The sequence below is a fragment of the Barbus barbus genome, assembly GCF_936440315.1.
Source record: "Barbus barbus genome assembly, chromosome: 11".
NCBI lineage: Eukaryota > Metazoa > Chordata > Actinopteri > Cypriniformes > Cyprinidae > Barbus > Barbus barbus.
In genome coordinates this window covers 3675246-3691821 of record NC_136739.1, presented here as the reverse complement: position 1 = coordinate 3691821, position 16576 = coordinate 3675246, and the positions used below count along the sequence as shown (strand labels likewise).

The window sequence follows — 16576 nt, the reverse complement described above, 5'->3', positions numbered from 1 at the left end:
GAGGACGGGTTTCCATGGTGATGGCACAGCTTTTGTTGTTTCTCAGGATAATGGTGACTGTGCCGTCTCATGAAAGCATTTGGTGGTGATGAGACAAATAGATTCAGTCATTTGCAGAGTAGATGATTTCGAACCATCTTTTCTATCACGATTCTAATTACACTTGTACTTGTACTCGAGGGTTTCCTCTCGCTTCACAATTGCACTAAATATCACTAAATTTCCCTGTTGGGCAACTTACTTTCCTCCAATATTTATATTTTATTGCCATTGTTATGATAGAGCTGTCAGCATTTGTGTATATTATAAATAGTTTGCTGTTATTAAAGTGAGACATAACTGTAGCTCTGTTTTTATTTTGCCAGATTTTTCTTAGTCCATTGAACTGTATTTCAAGTTATGTTGAGTGGAGACACATTTTTCTGCTGTATTGTGACACGGATTATCGGAAAAGGAGAAAAAATATACGATGGGGGCTTGATATAAGCCGACTAATTTATTGGACAAATCTGGTATTCACAACCAGAGAGAAGTGTCATTTCACTGAAGGATTAAATATGACTTTTTGAATTAAAATGAATTAAAACGTTGTGGAAACTGGGGTACTAATTGACCTTTTGCAAAGACCCGCCCTCCTTAGTTACTGTTGCTATGTCCGACAAGCCATGCCGCTCTCTCAACACATATGTTCTCACGCAGTGAAAAATACGTTGCGGAGCAAAGAAGAAACTGACAACACGTTGACAGACAAGACAGAGCAGGTTACTTCTGCTGTTTTGTGGCTCTTTAATATGCCGTGACCGATCACTGTAGCGGCACACATGAACCAATCGTCTTTTCATATTTACTTAAAGCACAAAATAAGCATGAATACATCAGAACGTATTTTATTTAAACTGTGGAAAGACATTAAAATGGCAAATTTGGCGTTATGATTAGTCCGTTCGACTGTCAATCAATCAATTGGGGTGAATTTAGTTTAGAAAAGTTAGATGCCATTTTGCTAAAATGGACAACCGTTAAAGCAATAGTTCTCCCAAAAAGAAAAAAAATGCTGAAAATGTACTTGCCCTCACTGGCTTTCCAAGATTAGATGAGTTTGTTTCTTCTTAGGGAACAGATTTGGAGAAATTTAGCATTGCATCACTTCCTCATCAATGGATCCTCTACAGCAGGCATCCTCAAATCTGGCCCAATCCTGCAGAGTTTAGCTCTAACTCTTATCAAACACACCTGAGCGTGCTAATCAGAGTCTTAAAGATCATTAGAAAATCACAGGTAGGTGAGTTTGATTTGGGTTGGAGCTAAACTCTGCAGCAGATTGGACCTCCAGGGTAAGATTTGAGGAGCCCTGCTCTACAGTGAATGGGTGCCGTCAGAATGAGAGTTTAAACAGCTTATAAAAATATTACAATCCACACAACTCCAGTCCATCAATTAACATCTAGTGAAGTGACAAGCTTTGCGTTTATAAGAAATAGTGTTCAAGATTGCAGGTTTGAAACTTCAATGAGGGAATCCAGAAGTTGTACCCTTTTGTTGTTCATGAGTTTACATTATGTTGGGTGTTTAGTTGCTGGAACAAGGTGTGCCAAGACCAAACAAATCATTATAGCGTTCATGCCACTGATGCACTGCACTCTGTAATAGCTGCATGCAGCTGTATTGATTGAACTGCTTGTTACAGTTGTTGTAGAGTAGCAGTATTACTTCACTCTCAATATAGAAGGCTTGCATTGATTTTCCTTACATTTTAATTTAGAGGCCAGTTTTGATCAGGTTATATTCCTCCACAGCTCCTTTAGCCGGTCTATTAAATTCAGCTTGTCTTGTCTAAACATTTCCCATCGGTCTTGCCAACCTAGTGTGCCCTCCAAATATACCCAAGGACGAGCCAGAGAGCCAGCAAATCCACAGCACAGCCAAGAGCAGATCTGCCAGAGCTCTCCATGAGAAGCCTGTCTCCGGCTCAGCTCATCTAAACCGTATTATTTCCCTGAACATTCATCAATGCATTTAAAAAAATATATATATATATTTTTCACTCAATGTTTTGTTTGGGAAATACCACTCTGTTATTAACACTGTAGTTTGTAGTTTCTCACGTTAGTTTTTCCAGAGAGATTTCCGCTTTGATTCACATTATCATATGCAATGCTGTGCAATCTCTCAGCTGTTTCTTTTTTTGGCTCCAAATACGTCTACCATCCTAGTCTCAGACAAAACGCCTACGGACACCCACAGTCCGTTTGCTGAATGTCTGATGACTATTGCTCACCAAAATGGGAAAGTATTTTCTCTTTCCTGCAAGCTCTAATGTAGTTGATTTTGTGGAAGTTGGAGCACACAGGTTGTTATCAGTCAGCATGCAGCGTAAGGTTTGTGGGTTAATTTCACCAAGCACTCCTGAGAAAAGAAAGTCTGAGTAGGTGGTACTTTACCAGAATAAGCTGCAATGTGGACTAAACCTTGAGCCGTCAAAGGTCTGGTTCAATGAGACTGTTAGTACTCTAGTTGTTGGTCTTCACCTGCCACCTAGTGGTATTGCAACATCTCTCCACAAAGCACAAATGGATAAAACGATATAATTGTTCATCATTTTCAGAGGGCTTTCTGTGCTTTTAACATTTGGATCTTCTTTTCACATCCTGTCTATATAATTTCTCACCATTTCTCTCTTTCGTACACACATGCGTGGGCTCTCTTCCTCTCCTGATGTGGATTATATTCTCTCAGGAAATTGATGTCCCTGTCAAAATAGTGGGGACATGCTCAATGTCACGCTCAAATATACTGCTTTGAAAATATTGCTGGTTTATGAAGGCCAATAAACGGCATGCCAGCTGAACGGAGAGATGGATGAGGAGGTGAGGGGCTTCCTTCATAAGATCTGTCATTGTCACGTCATGTCCTCTCTCTCTCTCTCTCTCTCTCTCTCTCTATTACCGTAAACAGTTTGTCCACTAGAGTGCACTGTTGCTTTAGACCTCAGCATTATTCTCTGAATAAGTGTTTGTTTTTAGTTTGTAATGTTGAATGATATTTTAAAATGACTTGATTTGACTAAAATAACATCCCTGTGTGTATAAAATTAATTTGAATAAGCATAATACTATATTATAAATTTAAATAAATTGAAATTTAGTTGTTTGATTTGATTTTTCAAATAAATTTGATTGTATGATTATTTCTATTTATTATTTCTTTAAATTACGTTGTCATTAAGCTTATCATTTTTATTTTTGTTAATAAAAGTTGTATATTTTATTGACTTTTTTTTTTTTTTTTTTTAAGTTGATTTAATTATTATTTGTGGTAACATTTATTTTACAGTATCTTTTTTAAATGTCACATGTATTAACTATAGTAATAACCATAAATTATGCCTAATTAGAAACTAACCCTAAATTAAATCGGTCTTAACCCTATGAGTAAATGTTGTCAACTAATATTACTCAGTAGTTAACTACACATTAAAATTATTTCAAAAAAAAAAAATGTAATTCTCTTTTGGCATTTATATCTCAATCACAAGCCTGATTCACAAACTGAGGGTTTTGCAGCTGAGAATTCTTGCCTAATCACTTGACCTGCTCTAATGCACTGATAGGGAGTGAAAATGATTTAGAGGACATCATACAGGCATCGTTAACCCCCCAAAAATGAAAATTGTCATTTCATTCCAAACACCATTGATTTTCACCTGTGTCATACCTGAATGTGAAGCACCAATTTTGAATAGGTGGAAATTTGAATGATATTTGAAAGCCACAGTAGAGGGCAATTCTCATTTTTGAGTGAACTCTGCGTGACCTCTAAAGTCACTCAATCTCATGGCAGATTAAGTGGGAGATATCCAATCAATAAAAAGCCCTCAGAGGGTGAACCCAGTAATAAATGCTGTCTAACTTTGTGTTAAACAAGCTGCTTGCACAGTTCCTAACAACAGATTACAGGGTTGAGCAGTGTGAGGAACATGCTGCTGTTCACTCTTATTGATCGGTGACCACTGCGTCCTCACATTTCCTCCAATACACTGCAATGTACATGTGTTTTCGATTTCTGTTCTTGCTCCGTGTGTTAAAAGCCATCCATTGAGAGAGAAACTTTTTTTTTTTTTTCTCTTCACTGTATATGTAGGTGTTGTTAATGGATTTTCTCTATGCTTCTCAATGTTTTTTTTTTGTCTTGCTATCTGAAGATATGCAGGAGTGAAATGCTTTTGTTCACTTTTTTTTTTTTTTTTTTTTTTTTTTTTTTTTATAAATCATGACTCGGTCCAAGGCACAGTGTGATTAAAGCTCCAATTTTTGTAATTCCAGACTCCCATGATGCAGTGCTGCGTTTTAATACAGCTCCTACCAAGAGTTATGAAAGAGACGTTGGGAATAAAACCACAATACGCATCATCAACTCTCAGGTGAGCGATGTTTGATGTTCAGTTCTTACTGTGTTAGTACTGTGACTTTCTGTGAATCAGCCACATAACTGAAGCAGACCTCATTTGAACACCCTCTGGCTCATGTCCTCTGGCTGTGAGTGTATTCAGCTAGATCTGAGTCATCATGTCCTAGTGGACACAAGCTCACCAGGTAACAAAACACACTATGCAGAACCGATACTGCTCTGCGTTCAAGTTGTAGGATGTGCTCTGTTCTTGGTCAGATTTCATGAATGGACAGATCAGTGTAAACAGAAATGATGCTTGGTGGTTTATTGCAAAGTAGTGTCTGAGAAAGTACACTTGGAAAATAATTGTTTTGACATTTACTATATTATTTGGCTGGCAGGTATGCATTAAAACAGTTTAATGGACCGGTATTTCTAAGTCAGTTTAATCACCGTTCTATATTAATGCGCTACTTTCATGGATGCCCACAAACACAGAGAGAATTGCCCTGCGCACGCACAGAAACATTCAGGAGAACAAAAAATTGCCAACGCTGCCCCGCGACTTTGATTATTAAAATAGCTTCGATATTGGATCGTTACATTGTTCCTCTGCAACAAGGGTTTTTGAAGTAACTATTTCTGGTCAGGAGCTGCTTACTATGCAGCATGTTTAGTGTTAGAGTCCCTTCATGGAAAGCGCATCAGATTGTGCCTGGTTACGTTAGTCAATGATGCTATTACGTATCATTGACTGCCTAACCAAGAAGTTGGTTGCACTCAACTAGTTTTGTTTGTCTTCTCAGTGTAACACATTGTCTGTTTTGTGTGCAGATCCTGGCGAATCCCAAGCATCAGTTCAACACAAGCTCATTGTATAAGAATGTAACGCTGGTGGCATGGGATCCTGCTCCATATACCCTCAACCTGCACAAAGTGAGTAACTACCCAAAAACACATTAAACACGCACACAACAATGGTTTCACCTATGCAACTGTTCTCAACAAAACAAATTAACACTGAAGTTGTGCTTTGTCTTCAAACCTTCTGTGCAATCAAAACGCTGTAAAATTATAAAAAAAAAATTCCCTTGCACATGTACAGAGAGCAGGTGACGTGTTACTATTGCAATTCAGATGAGTGCAGTGCTGTGAGTGTGTGCAGGCGCCATGCGGGAAGGCTTTCATTTGTCTGGTCTGAGCGCTTTTTGCTCACACACCGCTGTGAATCATAAACCACTATAAGCAGGGGGAAAAAAGATCAGAACGGATTACTATAAATGCTTTCAATCTGTCCTTTGTGCCTTACCTCATTGAAACCGCCTTAAAACACCATTTCTGATGTCCCCAATCCCATCCTCACCCATTAATGTAGACATGAAATAGGGCATTCACAAGATGCACACGGAGTAGATGGCCATCTCTATGCTGCTTTGCCTTGACTGACTACTCCCACAAAGTAACAACATGTTCCTTCATGATGTGTGCCATCTCACGACCCCGTTATTATGTGAAGGAGACATGACAATTGTACTTTCCATAGCAGGTCTTTAGAAAAGGAAGAAAGAATGCGTGTCTGGCCATGTGGACCACCTGAGAGCCAATTAAACTGCAGAGCTTTCCTTTCCTTTCCAATAAAGAGACATTTTTCTTGACTAGAAGGTCAATATGTTGGCAGGAGTTGGGTCTATGAGTATGGTGCAAGGCCAGTGGATATTTCTGTAGTCAATTTTGTCTGTTTTCATAGCTATGCTTTTTTTTCCCCTTGTCTATTCAAGAATACAATAATACGTCTCATAAAGCACATGAACGATGCTGTGGAGCATTTTGAGAACTATGCAATTAACATACAGTTAACACAATGAACCTGCTTGTTTGTGTGCAGAGAACAGAAGTACAAAATTTAATTCATTTTGTGCTAATTAATTTTAGGTTTAGTTTAATACAAGCTAGGAATTATATTTCTTCAAACCAGTGTTTTTTTTTTTTTTTTTTTTTTTTTTTAATGTTTAAAAAATAATTATGCATGGAGTCTGTGTTGATCAGTTTAATGCTGACAGTTTTACTTTTGATTTTCTTTATATATATAACAGTAAGCAGTCTACAGGATATAGTATACCGTGATCACAGTAATCTCACAGCTTGCCCTCTTTACTTGAAGATTACTTGAATAATTTAAGTATTTCAATAATTTAACATTTTTGCATGATAATGGCTCTTTGATGGTTGTTTATGGTCAAATGACATGCAGGAAAATAAATATTGCATTTAAAAAATTATTAGCTTTTCATCAACCCTGTTCAGTACCTTTATGAACTACATTTTGCGAAAGCTTGGTGTAGAGGAATGAATCTGGACTACAGTGTCAGAGGTCACAGATTAAAGGTGTTCTGTTGTATCTGCTAAATAACATTGAGGTTACTGCAGGAACATGTGCAATAAATGATTCTAGTGGACTGTAAGGCTTTTTTTTCTGAACAATTCTTTCTCAGTGCTAACAGTTTGAAGGACAGCCTTTCACTTTCAACCTTACTGGATGAAATGAATCCAAATTTAGTTCCTTCAGAGCCATTTTGCTCATGTAGTTGTTGTTGTGTGTTTGTTTTTGTAGTGGTACTCAAATCCAGACTACAACCTGTTCACTCCATATATGGAGCACAGGATGCACTTCCCCGCGCAGCCTTTCTACATCCTGCACCCGAGATACATCTGGCAGTTATGGGATGTGATTCAGGCTAACAATCTGGAGAACATCCAGCCCAACCCGCCCTCCTCAGGGTTCATAGGTAAGACACACACATACTCTGTGCTACTGGTACAAAACTCAAAGGTGCAATTTCAGTGGCAAACAATAAAAAGTATAATTTCAACAATGACTATTTCCAAACCTCTTTCACAGTTCCAACCCAAACCTTTGCCAGTATTTTTTTAGGAATCTGTGCTTGAAGACAACACAAGTGTTTTACTTTCCTTTCAATTGTCACGTTTGTCATCAAAAGAGTACTACAATTAATGCTAGTAGTGACAGCTAGTTGACAACTCGAGACACTACAAGTGGAATGCATTGTCCACTTCACATTTCTATTCATGTTTTTGTCCTTTTGGTTTTGTAACTAAAATATACAGCTCACAAAAAGGCACTTGTGGCTGTCAGGCATTTGACAAAGAATTGTTTGCACATGCCTAATTCAGAATGGCTGTCAGTGGAAAAAGCCAAACTTTAACAAACTGACCTCTGATGTCAAATTAACTTGATTTTGCGCCATACTCTGGTGTGAAAACACCCTGATAATGTAAAGCGACCTTTAGCAGATTGACTTGTCATGATGGGTTTGTAGGTATGTCTTTGGCTCTGTCAGGAGGTTGTGGGATGTCTGCTCAGTTGGTGTTGGCTGAAACCACAGGGAGAGAGAGGAGCAGATGGACACACCATGTTTTCATCCAGCAATGGAGTTTGTGTTGAACTAGAGCCAAGGAGAATCTGACCCACATTTCGGCACCAACAAAATCACTCTGACCACGTGTACTGATTTTATGATCTATTACAGTTGCGATTTAAAACAAGTCGAGACAAATCTTTTCTTACATATTGTGATGTACATCCAAGTGTAGCAGATTATCGACAAAGAATGAATGTAGAGCGGATCAGATGTTGATAGGCTGGAAATAAATCCGAATGCAGGCTTTAAGTCTGGCACATGTCACCAGAGAAGTCTGTCATTTTTACCAGAAGGTCCAGTTATGATATTTAGATTCAACCTAATGAGGTTATTTATTTAAAAAGGAAGCAGCTACACACAGATTAATTGTTCACTGTAAGAGCTATAGAAATTGATACGGCTTCGGGCTCAGAAAGTAATTGCCTGTAGCTACAGATCTTGTTGAACAGGTGTTAGATATCCGGTCATATTGCAGACACATCCAGACTTTCCTTACAGATGTAGAGCCACAGAGAAGTGTGGTGTGGCATCTAAATGCATCTTTTTATTCATTGGATGGAAAAAAGGAGGCAGTGCCTCCTCTGAACTATGATTGGCTTATTATAGTTGTCACATGTTAAAAGGGTTACACCACCCCAAAATCAAAATTTTGCCATTAATCACTTACCCCCATGTCGTTCCAAACCCGTAAAAGCTTCGTTCGTCTTCGGAACACAATTTAAGATATTTTGGATGAAAACCGGGAGGCTTGTGACTGTCCCATTGACTGCCAAACAATTTGTACTGTACTGCTTTTACGGGTTTGGAACGACATGGAGGTAAGTGATTGACACAATTTTAATTTTGGGGTGGTGTAACCCTTTAAATCTGCCTCTCGTTTTCGTACACTTCATACATTAGCAAATCTGAATGAAGAAATAATGGAGTTAATGAGAACTACAAAAGTAAACCACTCGCCCACTTAGAAATCACTGCTTTGTTACATCACATTCAAACTTGAAATAAATTGAAAACATGATCCAGCCAGCACTAATACTGGTTTAATCGGTTTAAACTTGAATATCGTAACTGTGAAAAATTATAATGTGGCAAGTCTAGTATGTAATGCTGCTTAGATGTTTTGTACACTGTGGAAACCAGCTATAATTACTTGTTTTAAAAGGTTAGTATTCAAAATGTGACCCTGATCTTGTGTCATGAAAAGACCATTCACAATCATTTAAGGCTGTTCATGCCTCCCCCATTCATAGTGTCTTCTGAGATCAATCTGTGGTGCTCTATTCATAGATTGATCTGAATTTATACTTGAACAACAAATGGCACAACAGATCGACAGACAAACATCCAGTTTGTAATGTCATGACAATTACAGAGAATTTCTGGGTAATTTCTTTTTAACCTTTACAAAGAAACGGATAATTAAATGCAGAAATGCTCACATTGGTCCCCTTGGTGTGTTTGGCACTTTATACATGGTCCTTTCAGTACGATGGCGATTGATGAGCAGTGTCATTGAGTCCTTAGAGACACTATTCAACCCCAGGCATACATTCAGCACACTTTTGGAAATCCTTGTTCTGGATCCCAAGTGAAATGTTCATCTCGGTTTTATGCATAATTACTTGGCCTTATGTCACTTAACTTCACTTCATAAGGTGTTTAGTCTTTTGGGATGAAGGTTCCCCCTTTGGAAAAACAGTTCTTTACTTATTGCGTAGTTCCTGAAACTGTCATTGTCACAGATGTGAAGTGATCTGGATCAGTGTGCCTCTACTTTATGGCAAAATAATTTTCCATGCATCAGTGATATGGGCTCAGATAGCAATGTAACTCAATTTGGGACAATTTGAGGCAAGACGGAACAGATAAGACTACTCTTTCTTTGGTATTGGGAACACATAATGTTCAATTTTGTTCTAGCTGAGAACAAATCCTCTTAAGCTCAAGTAATAAATATAATTCATGAAATAGTTTCAGTAGTATGCAACAACACATTTAACAACCACATTTTAAGGAAATACTGCTTTCCTTTTTTGTGCAATATCTGTGTTCTTCATCAAAGGGAAAATGACAATTTTGACATTTAACACACCCTTCAAATAATATCATACAGAATACTCTTAACTAAGTCAAATGAAACGTGAACAATAAGAGAATTATCATTTTAAACCTTTTAAGACAATAAAAGATAAAAGTATATGTATTTTAAAATAAATTAAAGTACGGCTGCCAATAATTGAATAATTGATTTCAATTTCTTACTCCAATATTTAACATCTTGCCAAATGTGCAAATTAAGTAAAAAAAAAATAGCATGCTTCATGTTTTGTGCAAAAATTTTCAAATACTATACAAAGGTTGCAATATAATGTGCAGATCACATTTGAAAAGCAGCAGAACGGTTATTGTTTTTGTGTGCAAGTTATTCCTGTGATGGCAAAACTGAATGTTTAGCAGCCAGAAAAAGTATGATTAAAAAGATCAGCATTTCTTTAAGGGAGAAATATATAAAAAATGTCTCCGATGTCAATTTGTTCGATTTTAATGAGTCCTTACTGAAAAGTTTTTTGTTTTTTAGCTTTATAAATGTTGGGACAATTTTATCAATGTTTCTAATAAAATAACACAATTTAGATTTTATGAATTAATTTGGTAAACAACTGAATTGAACTCTTTGTTTGAGGCAGCCTGGCCACATGGAACCATATGCTTATAGCTTCATATGAAGCATATCATATATTGTGCTCTTGTGCTTCAGACTTCTTTCTGTGTGCCCTTTTTTTTTCTTTTTTGACATTCCACCTTGTTCTGCAGCCTCTAGTATTCTGCAAGTGTTTGTTTCGTTGTTTTATTACTACAAAGTGTGATCACTCAAGGTTCTTCATGCACAGCGAAAAGACTGCACTTATCAGCAATGAAATGCATTGACTATCCACTTTTGTTTCTAATTAACAATTCATTGTTGCAACTGAAGAAGCAGCAAGCACAGGAAAAAAGGCAGGGTTGACCATATCCCACATTGTCTACGTTATGTACGATGTCGTGACTGCTGGGCTGGGCCGGGTCAGGTTAGGTGGTGACTTCTGGAGGGTTGGTCCTCTCTGTGGCCGGAGTGCTGCAGTCGTGGTTGTGGATGCCGGTGGAGATGTGAGCGGTGCAGACAACGGTGTTACTGTGGACTCTACGGTTGAGCTGGATGACTGTGGTCTTGGAGGGCATAGAGGAATGACCGTTCTGCATCGAACTCCTCTGACAGCAGAACAAGATGCAGAAACACCTGTAGAACTTTGGACAAAAAACAAGAGAGGAGACACCTTAGACCTGGGAAACACTTTGTCTCAAAAATGTAAAGGCTTTTTAAACAGCAAATTTTCAGCACAAGAAGATTAATAAAAAAAAGTGTGGTCACATTAGCAAAAAAGGTCTGTTGTCAAACTAGTGTGGCAATGCATTTGGCACAGCTTACATACACAAAAAAAATGCTGGGTTAAATACAACCCTGTGTTGGGTAAATATTGGACAGAACACTGGCTTGTTTTCAACCAACAGTTCTGGGCAGTAACCCAATCGCCGAGTTCGTCCATATTTTACCCAGCATTTTTTTTAGAGTGTAGATGTCACTTTCAAGCGATGCATTTTTATGTTGGTCAAAGCGGTGAATTTGTGAAACCAACTTTCTCGTCCTCGTGTGGATTCCTATTTCCTTACGCAGATCAACAGCAAATGCCATCGCACCTTAAAGCACATTTCAAACCAGAATGCATATTGCTTTTGTATGCTGAAATTGCTTAGAGATTGGTGAAAAGTTTTGTTCTTGATGCTCGTGTTAATAGGCCTAAATGTTAACCTGAAATTAAAATTTACCAATTTGATTTCTTAATAATACATAAAATATGAAAAGTCTTTTAGAATCAGAATTAGCTTTATTGCCAGGTATGTTTGCACATACGAGGAATTTGTTTTAGTGACAGTAGCTCCACAGTGTGATAATGACAGCAACAGGACAGGACACAGATAGTAAAAATATATATAAAATATAAATAAATTAAATGTACAAATATACAAAAATGGGCAATGTGCCAAATAGCACAAACACAATATACAAAATAGACAATTATTACAGGTATGTTAGGTTCAAATTAGTACAGGTATGTTAGGTTCAAATTTGAAATGTAATAAGTATGTGTGTAAAATAAACATAAGTATAATAGTGTTGTGTTTCATGTTTATTGTTAACAAAAAACAGGAAAAACGAACTAAAACAACTGGAGAGCCAAGCGCAATGGCTGCCATGCGCAGCACCATCTTGATCTATCATGATATTATATTTATATTTTATCAAAATATAATGACTTCTCTAAAACTGACAGACTGACGTCCATAGATTCCTTAACTGCAGCAAAAAGGTTATTCCGTTAAATCTGAATGTTCTTGTAGATCTTGGCTGAGCGAAATTAATTAAATGAAAATTGCATTTACAAGCCTAGTTTTCTCATCTTTTTAATCATGTCACAGATTCTGCTTCCTGAATGGTCCTTTTGTCTGCTTGTTCTCTTATTTTCTCATTCACTGACTGTCAGCTTAAATTTATGTGAGTTAGTGACTGACCAGTTCCTCACTGTTGAATTGGACCACGCTGCTCTGTTATTGCATGCAGCCCACATGGGCCACGGCATAGAATTATTATTTTTCATTATTTTTATGGGCATCCAGTCGATCTCATCACACATGATTCAGACTGCAAGTTCACAACTGTTAAAACTATTTCTATGCTGTGGTAACCATTAACAGAACATCATGAACTCAGAATAAATATAATTCTTTTGGTATGTATTATATATTCTCATTTAACAAGTTCCAAAATTTGCATCTGGCTATGTCCAATTTTATTACCCTGAAATAATGTAAAATACTACTAAATAAAATTTAAACCCTTGAATGTATAAACAGCACAAAAACGTTTTGTTTTTAGTTCTAAATCACTCTACAACAAAGCCTCAAAATATAACCGTATTCTGAACCAAATATAAGCAGCCTATAACCAAATTTATAGTAACATTAATTTGAAACATTAATTATAAAGGCCAGACCTAAACTAGTTTATTAATAGTGAAACTGAAACGATCAGCATTTGGGAAATGCGCTTGACTTTAATTGCATTAATTTGCTTTGAAATGTAAGCCGCAGCACATTTCAGATGATAAATATTCTAGAAAATATGGTGTATATATTAGTATTATCATTCATTTAATTATGTAATTTATATTTAGATGACTTTCTATTTAAATTGTATACTTAATTTTCAGAATATTTTCATATTTTATTTAATACATTTTTTTTTTTCTCCTCTCAACCCTAATCTGATGTACCCTTCTGTCACTGTGTGGGATGCTTTGCTAATGTCTAGTTTTGTGTCTTTCAGGCATCCTGCTGATGATGTCCTTATGTGAAGAGGTTCACGTGTACGAGTACATTCCTTCACTGCGGCAGACGGACCTGTGCCACTACCACGAGCGTTACTACGACGCCGCCTGCACTCTGGGTGCGTACCACCCCCTGCTTTACGAGAAGATGCTCATCCAGCGCATGAACGTCGGCTCCGAGGACGACCTCAAACGGAAAGGCAAGGTCACGCTCCCCGGATTCAAGAACGTCCACTGTGAACCCTGAACAGAAAGATGCAATAACGGCCTTTGTAAAGCAGAAGAGATCTGCAGACTGATGCAAGACCGCACCGAGACTCTTGAGAACGGACCTTGTTAGATATGGGACAAAACCGTCTGCTGTAGTTCAGTCAAAAATGCATTTCCTGAGCCTAAGCTTAAAGATCGTCAGAACAGCAATAGATACGTCCTGAGAAAAGCTTTCTGGATCTGTGGATATTTGTGGTGTTAAAAGCCATCAGAAAAAAAGCCTTTTTTATTTATTTTTTTATTATATCATTTTTAATGGAACTCTGTTTTTCACAGGGTTAGAAGTATTAGTCATAAACACTGAAAGCTACACTGTTGGGGGAAACTAAAGCATTCACACAAAGTTTTAGCACAGGCTAGATTTATTCTCGGACTAGAAATTAGCTTTATTAATCTGTCCATAGATTTGTTTTCCACACACTGACAGATTTGAAAGCTTCTCGCCATGATTGTTTTTTGTAAATTGTGTTGTTTTCTGCTGTAATATACTTTGTGCCACATTCACAAGAGAATATTTTGCTCTTCCAGTACGTCTCGCAGAACTGTGGCAAATGAATCAATAGTTGTTTTTTTTCTTACTGTGTAAATGCTTTCATGTACCTGTTATTCAAATCAGCTTAAAGGAGCTTTTGAATGTGATCACGGTACGTTTGATTCTTTAGTCGTTTTATACTTTGAAAAGCCCGTCTAGACAGGTGGTTTACAAAAAAAGTTATTATTGCTTGTACTATGGACTCATTGCAGCACTGTAAATCTTATTTGGGACTTTAAGGCTGCTGGCAATATAACAAGTACAGTGGTGATTATTATGTGTTAAATGTAAACTGAGGTTTTTAATATCTTGTAGCCCCTAAAATCTTGACTCCAGCTGGAGCCGTCTTTAAAAGCGAATGAATTGCGTGGTCTTCTCTTAAATGTATAGTTGTTCATTTAATGCGATTCACTTTGTGGTTTGACTTTTCTACAGGGGGGAAAACTTGAAGGATTGTTATTTACTCATGCATTGTTTCAATGTGTGCCATTTGAATTAAGACAGAACACTTTCGCAAGCTGATTTTTCTGGAGATCTGGTGAGGAGAGCTAACGTCTGTTTTAATCGCTGTTGTAGAAGTAAAACTAGTAATTGATGATTTCACTCAGGAGCTTACAATACTCTCTCACCAGGGTGAAATATTTCATTTTCCTTCTAGTCCTATGATAGGCTGAGGTGTGTAAAGCTAATATTTGACCTTTACTCTGTCCTGTTTCCCCATGTTGGGGGATTGTAGATGTAACTGAAGAGTAAAAATGTTATGACCGGTTTAGAGCATCTGAACCTGCAGTGTGTGCCGTCTTCTCAGTATGACTCAGTGTTGGGCTGGCATGTGTGACCAATCGCGGTCCATCGCACTTGCCTCCAGTCTGTCACAGTCGGAAAATTAAATAGGGTTTTTTTTGGGCTTTTTTGACACTTTTTATTGACTGAGTAATGGAAAGGAAATGACTGGGGGGGGCATATAAACTAGCTACTGTTCAAACATTTGGGGCCGTTACTTTTATTATTATTTGTTCAAAAACGCAGTAAAAACATTAATATGGTCAAATAGAGTATTACAATTTAAATGACCTGTTTTCTATTGTAATATATTTTCAAAATGTAATTTATTCCTGTAGTGCAGAGCTGGATTTTCCGCATCATTACTCCAGTGTCACATGATCATCGTATTTCTAATACACTGATTTAGTGCTCAAACAAACATTTCTTATCAATATTGATAACATTTGTGAAATGGAAATCTTTTCTGACATTCTTGTTTTTACGGTCATACTTGATCAATTTAATGTGTCGTTGCTGATTTAAAATGCGTTGTGAATTTAAAAAAAAAATAGAATTTTGAATTTTGAACAGCAATGTACACTGCCATGGCTCTGCCTGACAATTATTTATCAATGTGGCCAATCAGTCATGTGACCTAATGGAAGGACTAAAACTCTTTTTGATGCTCTACGATCAGAGGCAGAGTCGTGTGTCCTTCCTCTGTGAATGTCTTTTCTTAAGCCTTTAACAAGAAGTGTTTCAGCGGCGTAAACCCCCGTCCCGGTTTCTCATTATTTGAAGTGTTTACTGTAAATAGTTTTTTTAATGTCATGGGGTGATATAAGTACTTTGGGGGGGTGGGTGGAGGATGTACATTACGGCGCACAGAGCATGTGACAGAAAGCAGGGCTTGTTAGTGTTCATGGTAAATACCTTTGCAGTTCTAGAAACATTAGGATTTAGTCTGTAATGGGAAATGTAAGCTGGGTCTGTAGGTTTAGGTCTGTTTTAAGCATACAGTCTTTTTTTAAAAGAAAAGAGGAAATGCAGGTGATTTCACTGGAGAACTTCAGTGCAGTGTCGTGCATTTCAGAGGTCTGTGCCAAATGTGCTGTTTTCCTGTGTGTGTGTGAGAGAGACGGAGGGAGAGAAAATGTTTGAATGGTACTACATTTGTGGTGCTGTGTATCTGTGCCAACTTTGATTTCTGCATTTAAAATTTACTTTCCTTTTTATATACTTTTCTCCTTCTATATTTCCTTTTTCCTTAAACCTTTTTTTTAAATTCTGCACCACTTTCTTTTTTTTTTTTTGGTCTGTGGAAAAAGTCTTGATCTTTAGACTGTAAATAACTTGGCTATTACAGGCCAGTTCATTTTCAAAAGCCGTGGGATGTTTTATAATGTTTATTTATCCTAATGTTAATATACATTTGTCATCGAATTTTTAAAACACTAAATCTTTGTGTATTCTTTTGACCATTATTTCGATAATAAAACCTTGACCTTTACTTGACCCAGTAACATTGTGTGTGCTACCTGTCAATTTCTTGTCTCCTTTGGTTGTTTTGTAAAAACATCAATATTTGACAAAAAATTCATAAAATACAAGAAATGCAAAATACGTTTGTGTGTGTGTATATGTACACACACATATATATATATATATATATATATATATATATATATATATATATATATAGTCCAAAAAACTTTTTTTTTATTAATACTTTTTTATATAAAGGTAAACTCTTTATT

At 37.0% G+C, this 16576-nt stretch overlaps 2 protein-coding genes across 2 annotated transcripts in view; one reads left to right on the top strand and one right to left on the bottom strand.

Annotated features, from left to right (window-relative positions):
* The window catches only part of LOC306876764 (beta-galactoside alpha-2,6-sialyltransferase 2), a 55213-nt gene extending 38873 nt beyond the window's left edge, over positions 1–16340 (top strand). Inside the window, exons 3-6 of the mRNA XM_079428166.1 lie at positions 4323–4420; positions 5224–5325; positions 7001–7175; positions 13252–16340. Of these exons, the coding sequence (XP_079284292.1) occupies positions 4323–4420; positions 5224–5325; positions 7001–7175; positions 13252–13499 (623 nt within the window). The 3' untranslated portion in view covers positions 13500–16340. The remainder of the gene's footprint in view (positions 1–4322; positions 4421–5223; positions 5326–7000; positions 7176–13251) is intronic.
* Positions 10899–16576, bottom strand: part of LOC306876765 (parapinopsin-like) — a gene marked incomplete at both ends in the record, with an annotated part of 33442 nt that continues 27764 nt past the window's right edge. The window contains one exon of the mRNA XM_079428167.1: positions 10899–11114. Within this exon, the coding sequence (XP_079284293.1) occupies positions 10899–11114 (216 nt within the window). The remainder of the gene's footprint in view (positions 11115–16576) is intronic.